This window comes from Grus americana, chromosome Z (assembly GCF_028858705.1).
Source record: "Grus americana isolate bGruAme1 chromosome Z, bGruAme1.mat, whole genome shotgun sequence".
NCBI classification, from domain to species: domain Eukaryota; kingdom Metazoa; phylum Chordata; class Aves; order Gruiformes; family Gruidae; genus Grus; species Grus americana.
Window position 1 is genome coordinate 117,278 of NC_072891.1, and position 10,552 is coordinate 127,829.

Below are 10,552 nucleotides of genomic sequence, written 5' to 3' on the forward strand. Positions count from 1 at the left end.
TGCCGGCGGGGCCCCGGGGATGCCCTGCCTCCCTCGCCATGCCGGAACGGCGCGGGGGCCTCGCCTTCCCTTTCGCCCACCGCCCCCCGGCACTCCTCCCCCGCCCCAAGGAGGCCAGCCCGCCGGGCGGTGCCGTGCCAGAGCTGCCCGCGCAGCCCCGGGGCCGGGCGGGACCGCAGCGCCGCGCCGGGGCCCCGGGCCGGCCGCCCCATGCACCCGCCCGGCGCCCTGCTCGCCATGGCCGAGGGCGCCTTCTCGCTGTCCGCTCAGGCGGCGCGGAGCCCCGGGGGTAACCCGTCGAGGCTGCACAGCATCGAGGCCATCCTGGGGTTCACCAAGGAGGACGGCCTGCTGGGCCCCTTCCCGCCCGACGGCAGCACCGGCAGCGCCAAGGAGGCGGACAGGCGGGGTCCCCGGCACTGCCTCCCCAAGATGCCCGGAGAGCCGCCGCCGGCCGAGCCCCAGGGCCGCGCCGAGCGCTTCCAAGGTGAGTGCGGCGGGCGAGAGGCGCCGGGTCGCGGGCGGGCCCCGCGGGGAGATCGCCCTCCCGGTGACCCGCCTGCCTTCCCCTCCCAGAGCCGTACTGCCCCGGCAGCGCCAGCCCCGAGCTGCCCGCCGGCAGCAGCGGCGAGGGGAAGCCGTCGGACGAGGAGCAGCCCAAGAAGAAGCACCGGCGGAACCGCACCACCTTCACCACCTACCAGCTCCACGAGCTGGAGCGCGCCTTCGAGAAGTCCCACTACCCCGACGTGTACAGCCGGGAGGAGCTCGCCATGAAGGTCAACCTCCCCGAGGTCCGCGTGCAGGTAACGCCCGCCCCGCCGGCCCGGCCCCGCGGCTCCGGCAGCCCCCGGCCCGGCGCAGCCCCGCGTTCCCGGCGCCGGGAACCCCCCCCCACACACACACGGCGCAGCCCCGCGTCCCGGCGCCGGGAGCTGCACCGCCCCGGCGCGCAGACGGCCCCGCGGCCCCGGCCCCACGAACCCAGCCCGGCACCGCTAGCCCCGGCCGGTGCGTGGCTGAGCGGCCCCACACGGCACCGCTGGAGCGCCGGGCGCGTCTGCAGCGGGCGCCGTCCGCATGGCCCCGACGCGGCGGCCCCGGCCCGGCCCGGCCCGGCCCGGCCCGGCCCGGCCGGCTGGACGCCGCGGAGCCCGGGGCCGTTTTCCGTTCGGCAACCGCGGGGTCGGGCCGCGGCCCGGCCCCTCCGCCCGGCCCGGCCGCTGGCCGCGTCGTCAGCGCCGCTGCCCTTTGCCTGGCTTGTCCCGGCCCGGGGCAGCCGAAGCCGCTGTGCGCCGGGGCTGGCGGGGCGGGCCGGCTCCGCCGCGGGGCTCTTGCTGCGCTGCTTCCCCCGCGGCGCCGCTCTGCGCCGAGCGCCGGGCTGTGGGTCTGCCGAGCCCGCGGGTGAAGAGCGGCCGAACCCAGTCCTGCCCCGGCTCGGCACAGCGCGCCGTCTGCTGCTGCTCCGTCCTGTTTCGCTCGCTCCGTTTCGTGTGCGCCGCGGCACCCAGGGGTGAGTTTCTGCCCTCCGTGGGGGCAGCAGCGCTGCCGTGCCGCCCTGGGGCCCGGCTAACGTGGCTGTGCTTGCAGGTGTGGTTTCAGAACAGACGGGCCAAGTGGAGGCGGCAGGAGAAGCTGGAGGTGACCTCCATGAAGCTGCAGGACTCACCCATCCTCTCCTTCAACCGCTCACCGCAAGCAACACCCATGGGTCCTCTCAGCAGCAACCTGCCCCTGGAGACGTGGCTCAGCCCGCCTGTGCCCAGCAGCACGGCCCTGCAGACCCTGCCCGGCTTCGTGGCCTCGCCGCAGAGCCTGCCTGGCAGCTACACGCCACCGCCCTTCCTGAACTCTCCGGCAGTGACCCATGCGCTGCAGCCACTGGGGGCCATGGGGCCACCGCCACCTTACCAGTGCGGGGCCTCCTTTGTGGACAAGTTCCCCTTGGACGAGGCAGACCCACGCAACACCAGCATTGCCGCCTTGCGGATGAAGGCCAAGGAGCACATCCAGTCCATCGGCAAACCCTGGCAGACAATCTGAACTCCCTCTTCAGTATCTGGGAGAAACCCGCGGGGAAGGCCAGTCCTGGGACGACCAAGGGACGCCCCTTGCCCTGCTCTGCCTCCCTGGACGGCCAGGCAAGGGAGGGCTGTCCCTTGCACCAGCCTTTCCCCCACGCCTTGACTTGCTTTGTATTTTGTGGTCCTTTTAATTCCCTTTTCCACATGCCCTGCAGAGTTAGGGGCCTGATCATAGCTTAGGAAAAAAAAAAAAAATCTCTTTTGCTGTCCCTCCTTGGCTGGACGCTGTAGTTGCAATAAAAGCTGCAGTAGGGCGAAGAGCTGTGTAAGGTGGCTGGGAACCGAGGCCTGCGTCACCTGGGGAGGGTTTTCTGCCTCTGTACCATTAAATGGCACGACCTGCTGAAGGCTGTGCATCGTGTTTCTGCACCCGAACGGGCTGCTCGGGCCAGACCCTCTGCAGCCTGTGATGCGCGGGGGGGTGGGACGGGCCTGGCTGTGGGCCCTCCTCTCTCCCCCTTCAGCAGCAGGACCCTGCCCCAGCTGGCCGTGAGCGGGGGGCTGCAGCTCCCAGGGCAGGGAGCGTACCCTCCCCGCTCAGCCAGGAGGGGCCAGGGCCCTGGGGGCCGGGGGCAGCATTCCCACAGCTGCCCTCGTGGGGCGGCCCCGGGTTCCCACGGGCTTTGCCCACCCCTGTCCCAGCGGGCTGGGGTCAGTGCCAGTCCCCTGGCCCTTGCTGCCTGCTCAGAGAAGGGGACGGGCGGGTGCTGCAGGGCCCCGTGCCCCCGCAGCCCAGCTGCCCGCTGGGGGAGGCAGGCGGTAGCTGACAGGGCACCGGACGCACAACTGGGTGGCTGGGGCTGTCGGCGGGGGCCCGCTGGGTGCGTCCTGCCTGGGGCGGCTGCCCGGCGCAGCCCCCGGAGGCTGGCACGGCGCTGGGCCGAGCTCGCTCCCCCGCCCACCCAGTGCCCATCGCCAAGCTGTTGAAACTAAAACTGCGGCATCTTTATTTTCCATTATCTCCGTTACTGCCTGTAATGGGGCTGAGAAGCTGTAATGAAACACCCCTTCTCCTCCACTGGGCAGGGGATGCTCTACACACTCTGGAGGTTGTGGCAATTAATGTTTCTCATTAGGGAAGAGAGAAGGATGCACAAGCGCCCTCATTGTGTCCTGGGGATGATTCAATGCAGACTGGGAGACCTCTCCTTTCACCATTTCCCACTCGTTGCGGCCAGACAAAGGCTGGCATCTAATTATATTTTCACAATCTGCGCGTATCTTTTAAGAGTCCTGTCAGAAACAAGTATGTCAGCTTTGTTCAGCTTCACTTCAGAGAGCTTTTTAACCTTAGCAGTTTCTAAACGTCCCTTCAGAGCGTTCTCCACAGCAGCACCCATCTATTGTCTGGAGAGCTGCTTTACAGATAATAGGAATCCCTCTATTTTGAAACGTCTTTTCCTCTCTCCCCAGCCTCCCTGCAGATCCGACCTGCCTCTCGGGACCGGAGCACGCGCTGTGCGCAGGCCCCCAGGCTGTGCTGGTCCGGGGGGGTGCAGGCAGGCCCAGGGAGTGGTCCCTGCTGAATACGGGGGGATGGAGCCCTGCTTGGGCCGGACCCTCCTGTTGGGCTCTGGACCCGTCGGCACCGCTGTACGCGTGTCTGTGGTGCTGCCCAGGCTCCCCAGCGCACAGGAAAAGAAAGCGCTGTCGCTGTCGGGACCAAGGCAGTATTTTGCTAACTTCTAGTAAGGAGACCTCAGTAAACTCCTAGGGGGAGGAGGACAAAAACTATATTGCTTCGGTTTTTAAGTCTTATGCCAGCGGTCCTTTCGCAGGTCAGCTTTGTTTGTCTGCAAGGATGCTGGGCTTGCGAGGAGGCACATCATCCCTGGTGGCTACGAGGGACGGACGTCTCTTGGTGTGCTCGAGCAGTGCCTGCACACCCCGGGCTGTGTCAGTAAGGGACACACACTAACAAACGACTGCGCAGGCTCTGCACACTCTTCCTCCTCTGGGCAGGAACAATCCACTTGTCGTTACTTGGCTGCAGTCCAGCCGCGGCTCTGATGCTGGAAACCCTCCTGCACGTGAGCGCACGTAGCTGTTGCCCAAAAGCCCTTCCCTGTGCTTATTGCTCATGATTAACGAGCAAGCCCCCAAGATTTCAGTGGTGCTCTTCTAGATTTTGGCAATACGACCCCGTTGCCTCCAGTTGTTCCGTGTCCTGTAAGGCCATGGGAAAGCCCCCGCTGCCTTTCCGCTCAGTGCCGTAACCAGCACCGACGCTTGGTTACTTGAGATAGTCGAAGATTAACAGTAGATAAAAACACAGTGACAGGGCGGCAGAAATAGCAGCTGAAGACGCCTGTTCACTTTTATTAAGCTCCTGATCCAACACTTGTGAGCAAAAAATGGAAGATTATGTCAAGTTATGGTGATCGCTCTGTTATTGACATATTAAGCAGGTCTTTTGTTATACATCGTACATGTGAATCCTGTAATGGATAAACTGTGTGCAGTCATGTCCTTCAAGGAAAGCTATGAGTTTATTGCTAAAAATAAATATTTACCTAGCTAAACATAAGCGGGCACAGACAGGTAAATATTTTTCAAACACACAAAGAAAAGGACAGAGGCATATGCAAACTCCTGTCTGTCTTCTACCCTTAGTTTTCTGTGTTCCTACACTTTCTTCCAAATTGTCCCATTCCATTTTAAAAGCTCATTTGTTCATTTTGTTGTAAATATCTTCTCCTCCTTAATTGGGTGCTGAGTCTAATAATCCTGCCTCGGCTTGTTAACTGTACAATAGCAGTCAGAGTTAATGACCCATTAGTGATTAATTCCTTAAACAGCATCTAATTGCTCACTGTAAAACCTTTTCTTAAAACTGGATTAAATCATCTAGATCCTTAACCACTTCTTTACTCTAACTTTGCTAAGGCTATTAGCCTGGCCGTTTCTGGGTGAGCTATTTCTCCTTTTGCTTAAACTGCATTAGCAAGATAGTATTTTTAGTGTCTGTATTTGTCGTCTTTGCAGTGTCTGAAGTTCTAAGGAAGACTAATGCCGATAAAAGACTGCCAGTGAAAATATTCAGAAAGGCGCTCCTTTGCAACGAGACGGTTGCAGGCAGTGAATGTTGTTACGCTAAGCACGGCATCCCACCTTTTGGGAGAGGTGGACTTGCAGGACAGGGTTTGCCAGCGGTCACGGCTGCTCCTGAAGTGCGCAGGCTTTGGTGGGTGAAGCTGTAAATACCTGGAGTTTTCCTGAGAGTCACTCCTTCTTCGCTCGGTGTCCAGAATAGGGGGCAGCTGGCAAGGGCTGCCCCAAGAGACTCCTCGGAGGGATTGCCGCGCGGAGATGAATCCTTGCCACCCGTCCATGGGCTCGGGGCAGGGGGTACCGCCCCTCCCTTCTCAGCGCAGGGCAAATGACGTGAGGAGGGGCAAACCTTGCTGGGAATGGCAGGCAAGACAACTCGTGTCTGCTGGCAGTCAGACTGGACTTTCCCATCGTCAAACGGGCCTTGGGGAGGGCAGCCGGCGTCAGAAGCCGAGCAGCGCTTCCCCCTTTCCTTCCCTGTTGTATTTCACTGGTGAACAGGCTGAACGAGGACCCCGGCTGTGTCTGCAAAGCCCAGTTCCTTCCCAGGTAAATCCCACAGGACCAGTCTGAGCCTCCTATTTTTCAGTCGGGGAGAGGACGGATGGATATACATTTCTTTACGTTATGCAAACCATTAAATTGTCCACTTTGCGTTTGCTTCATAGTTCTGGAAAAGTAAAATCAAATCACCGTCTCTGCATCTGCTTCATCCGTAGCAATGCCTCCACTGGCAAATGAGGTTAATCCCGGGTGATTTCTCGTTAAGATGTGAAATGCAGAGAGGTAGACTCTTCTCATGAGAAGTCCTTCCGTTAGGCCTGGCTGTCTTTGTCCAGCCCAGAAATCCTAGGCTGAACATTGAGAAGTGGAAATTTAGTTTTGCACAGGTCAGTAACACGAGCTATGCAGGACAGAAGACAGTTCCTATGAAAAGCTTTAAAGATCTCTGAGTTAATAATTACGAGGAAAATGCCATCATGAAACGCGGCCTCAGTGGCACTATTTCTCAGCAGAAAGTGTATTCTCATGTCTCTTCCTTCCCACCCTTGTTCAAAATCCTGTCAGTATTCAAGAAAACTAGCAAAGACACCTGACCTATTTAACCCGAGGCGAGTTTTGACACCGAGTTCAGCTCGGTTGCTTTCCAGTGGAGCAAGACTGGCTCTCCGTGCAGGGCTGACCCTCGGTCCCTGCTGGATGGGGTCAGGAGAAGCTGCCATCCCCTCCGGAGCAGCGGGCCGACCGTTGCTCCCCAGCCAACGGGTCACAGCCCCTGCGAGATGAAAGCACACAGAGCTCAGTCACAGTTTAAATTTCTGTTATGAGCTGCCAGGGGTGAGGGCAATACTGTTCCCTTCCTCTGCTGAGGCCATGCCAGCGTCTGCAGGCGAGATGGAGAGTTGAAGGATCTTTTTTCCGTCTGCCTCAGCTACATCTGACAGGGATTTCAGGTAAGAACATTTAGTTACTTACTATTGAAAAATCTCAAGTGTCCGTTCAGAGCTCCTGGCTGCATCTTTCCTGAGTTCAGTCTGTTGGGGCACGCTATGAAGTCCAACTCCAACAGGCATTTATTCAAGGGGTTTCCCTTCAGCCACAGTGTTTTTGGGCTGGACACTCAGGTTCTTTCTTCTATGCAGTCAGCATCTTCCTGTGTCACTGATGCCATGGGTTATCGACCTTGGGACTTCATCAACTTCTTTCAGTAGTTTATCAATCACAGAGTACCCATTTATAAAATTCCATCACAGGAGAAAATAGTGGCATAAAACAAACAAGAGAGAGCAGAATGAAAAGCTGGTTAGACCAGGGTGCCGGTCGCTCTGATAACGTTACCAGTTTTTCTGGTAGAATGAATACTGTGTCTCCTCTCCCTGAGCATCTCTGTGTTCTGCCAATGCATGATGTGAAAACTGGCTGACGTTTGGCAGTCATCCCTCCGTCATATGACATTTCTGCCCCACTAACAACTGTGAAATCGGCTCTGAAATGTTTGGTTCTGTGTAGAAACACAAAGTCAGCTGGGCAAGACATTCAAGAAAGAGTTTAAATGGAGGCAGCAGCAATTTGGATGGCGGCAAGAAGAGATAAGAACCGAAGCTTTGGCCACTGATACGGAAGGGAGCGTTGGGGTAAACAAAGAGGGTGGCGTTCAGCTGCGGACCAGTGCAGGTGGGTCAGATATCCCTCCTTTGACTCCATCCCAGCGGAGAGGCAGGTGCAGGGAGTAAAAGACAGGCCTCTGGGCGAATCCGGGATGACAACAAGGGGATGCTAGTTTTAAGCAATGCTTTTGAACAAAGGGCTCCTCAGCAGCTTGTTCTCGCTCAAGTGCTTCTGCTGGCTGCAGCGTGACTCAAAACCGGGATGGCTTGTATGGCAGGCAAACCTGCGGTTGGTCACGGCGTCATAGTTGATGACGAACTGGTCATAAACGCGCTGCTCCACCATCCCTTCCCCATAACACCCTAACAAATACCCTTCCCGTTTATTTGATGCTGCCTCTGTGGGACAGGGCAGTCCCATTTTACATGCAGAGAAACACGACTCACCCAAGCTCAGACAGGGACAGCGTGACTGAGTTACCTCGTGTCTCTAGTGCCATTTGAGACCCCTTCGGGTAGCGTGAGCCACCTACACGTGCCTGGCACACGCAGCACAGGCTCTGCAAGGGACCCACTCACTTGGTGGTGCCCCCCTTGGCTCAGCTCCTTCCTCCACTCTGCCTTCATCGCTGCCAAGGTTGGGCAGGGGACAGTTGATCCAAACGTGTTTGATTCAGGCTGTCCCAATCCGGCCCTGCACTGAGCCAAAATCAAATCACTTGATGGCAGGACCCAGACTGCACGTGAGCCTTCCCACCCGTGAGCTTTCCCACCCGCCCGTTTCTACAGATCCTTCCTCCAGGAGCGAATTGGGCCTTGGAGGGAGGGAAGGAAAGACCGGCACACCACGTGACGGGGGGATTTTTCTGAAGTGCTAATCCTAACTCCTGGCAAGACTCTGCATTGTCTTTGGACAAGGTGGCAAGCAGGGACAAAAAGAGAAAGGCAAAATTGAAATAGATAAGCATTTTTAAGTTATAAAAATCCTGGGATGGCAATTAAATACACTGGCATGGGTTGGGATGCCCACTGAGATAAAGGAGATTTACCCTGGAAGTCAGAATATCGAAGATGAAGCGTGGAGGTAATCACTAGCAGTCTAACTGACTTTAGACCCGATTGGACTACAGCGCCTTTTTCTCCACCGCCTCGTCTGGGAAGGCCTGCAGGGTTGAACGCGAGGGGTACAGAGTACACATTCGGACATTCAGCGGTCCTCACCTCAGTTTGCTGCTGCTCTGGGAATAAGTTAGCGTTGAACCGCTACAAGAGGAAATGAAAAGTGGAATTAGGATTGCGTAACTGGGCACGGATGAGAGATTACAGGGACAAGTACTATGTCCCAATGCCATACGTGCGTGCGGGCAGCAGCCTGTCATCTCATACACCACCTCATACACATCTCATACACACCTCATACACACCTCATACACGTCTCATACACATCTCATACACACCTCATACACACCTCATACACACCTCATACACATCTCCTCACACACACCTAATACACCTCTCACACACCTCATACAATTTTGGCGAGAGAGAGACGCGCGATGACGTTTGAGACGCGCCCCGCACCGCCCGCCCGGACCGCGGCAGGAGCAGCGGCTGCTCCCCCGGTGCGGCTGCCGTGCACCGGCCCGGGTAAGGCCCCGCCGGCGGCGGGCTCCCCCGGTGAACGGCCCGAACGGCCGGCTCCCCCCGCGGCTGAGGCACGGGCGCCGCTCGGGTCACGCTGGACACGAACGGACGCGGCCCCGGGGCTCCCCTCGCAGCGGAGCGCTCCGGGAAGGGCCTGCCGGCCCGGCGCACTGGGCAGGGGTCCGAGCCGCGGCGCGGGGCTCCGGGCGGCTCCCGGGGACGGGGGCACCGGGACGGGGCCAAGCTGTGCTGCGATCCCTTCTCGTTCGCACCGCACCGCTCGGCCCCGCTGCAGCCCGTCCCGCACCGCACCGCACCTCCCGCCCCGCCCGCCCCTCCCTGCCCCGCCCCGCCCGCACCTGCCTGCCCCGCCCCGCCCCACCCCTCCCTGCCCCGCACCGCCCCACCCCTCCCTGCCCCGCACCGCCCCTCCCTGCCCCGCACCGCCCCGCCCGCACCTCCCGCACCGCACCGCACCTCCCGCCCCGCCCCACCCCTCCCTGCCCCGCCCCGCCCGCACCTGCCTGCCCCGCACCGCCCCACCCCTCCCTGCCCCGCACCGCCCCGCCCGCACCTCCCGCCCCGCACCGCCCCTCCCTGCCCCGCCCCGCCCCGCCCCTCCCTTCCCGTCCCGTCCCGCCCGCCCCTCCCGCGGGCCCGGGGCCGCCATGCGTGGGCCGAGGGCGCCGCCTGCTGGAGGCGGTCGGGCCTCCACTGCCGGCTCCGCGCTGCGGGGCGCGGCCCTGCCCGGCGGGGTTTGAAGCCCGGAGGGAGCTTTAGCTTGTCCGGGACCGTTAGCGCCTCTGCGCTGACCCCTGCGGCTGGCGGCCCCGCGGCACGCCCGCAGTTACTTTGTGCTGGACTAATTCTTCGCCTGCTCTCCGTTTGGTAGGCTGGCTGAGGTTGGACGGGACCTCCGGAGCTCACCTTGTCCGACCCCCTCCTCAAGCCAGGTCACCTGGGACCGGCTCCAGACGGCTTTTATCCGGACCTGCTGCTTCCGCTCTGTGTTGAGCTGCGTGCGGGCGGACGTTCCTGTCCGTACGGTCTGGTCCGTCCGTGCTCTGAGGAAAGGTGGCAGCACACCATCCCCTTGTCCGGGCCCCCACTGGTGTGAGTGTCCCGTCCGGAGAACCGCAGGCGGACGTTCCTGTCCGTACGGTCTGGTCCGTCCGTGCTCTGAGGAAAGGTGGCAGCACACCATCCCCTTGTCCGGGCCCCCACTGGTGTGAGTGTCCCGTCCGGAGAACCGCGGGCGAGCAAGGAGCATTGCTTGGCTACGGTGTGCCGTAGCCCCGCAAAAAGCGTCACGAGCTCGTTCTCCTGGGAGGCAACGTTCTTCCTTTAGTCTCACGTGGGCACGCGGTGGTACCGGACCTGCTAACACACGCGCGTGGCCGGAGCACGCTGAGCTGCCGCATCACCGCCGACTCGAATGAGGAGGATCTTTCAGCAGATCTCCCTGCCGCCTGCTCTGGGCCTGGCCCATCGATACCTTGGGGAGGCAGCGTCAGCTTCCCTCCGTTGGAAGAAATTACAGACTGGGGAGCCATTCAAGGAGGAGAGCTTCAGTGGAAAAGGAACCGTTCTGCTGTTTGTTACTAGCTGCGGCACAGCCCATTTCCATTTTGTTAAATAAAAGTATAAACTCAGCCTTTTTATTAG

General features: G+C 60.1%; 1 protein-coding gene across 1 annotated transcript; it reads left to right on the forward strand.

The window, feature by feature from the left end:
• Window positions 1–2,263, forward strand: RAX (retina and anterior neural fold homeobox). The gene is made up of 3 exons (XM_054810044.1): window positions 1–487; window positions 577–806; window positions 1,591–2,263. Exons 1-3 carry the CDS (start codon window positions 211–213, stop codon window positions 2,041–2,043), a joined length of 960 nt encoding a protein of 319 aa, XP_054666019.1. The 5' UTR covers window positions 1–210; the 3' UTR covers window positions 2,044–2,263.
• Window positions 2,264–10,552: the final 8,289 nt, after the last annotated feature.

What these genes read in the sequence shown, in the direction of transcription:
- RAX (XM_054810044.1), top strand. Translation starts at nt 211, where the DNA reads ATGCACCCGCCCGGCGCCCTGCTCGCCATGGCCGAGGGCGCCTTCTCG. An exon ending in CCGCGCCGAGCGCTTCCAAG is followed by an intron (nt 488 to 576) that starts GTGAGTGCGGCG and finishes TTCCCCTCCCAG; the next exon opens with AGCCGTACTGCCCCGGCAGC. An exon ending in TCCCCGAGGTCCGCGTGCAG is followed by an intron (nt 807 to 1,590) that starts GTAACGCCCGCC and finishes CTGTGCTTGCAG; the next exon opens with GTGTGGTTTCAGAACAGACG.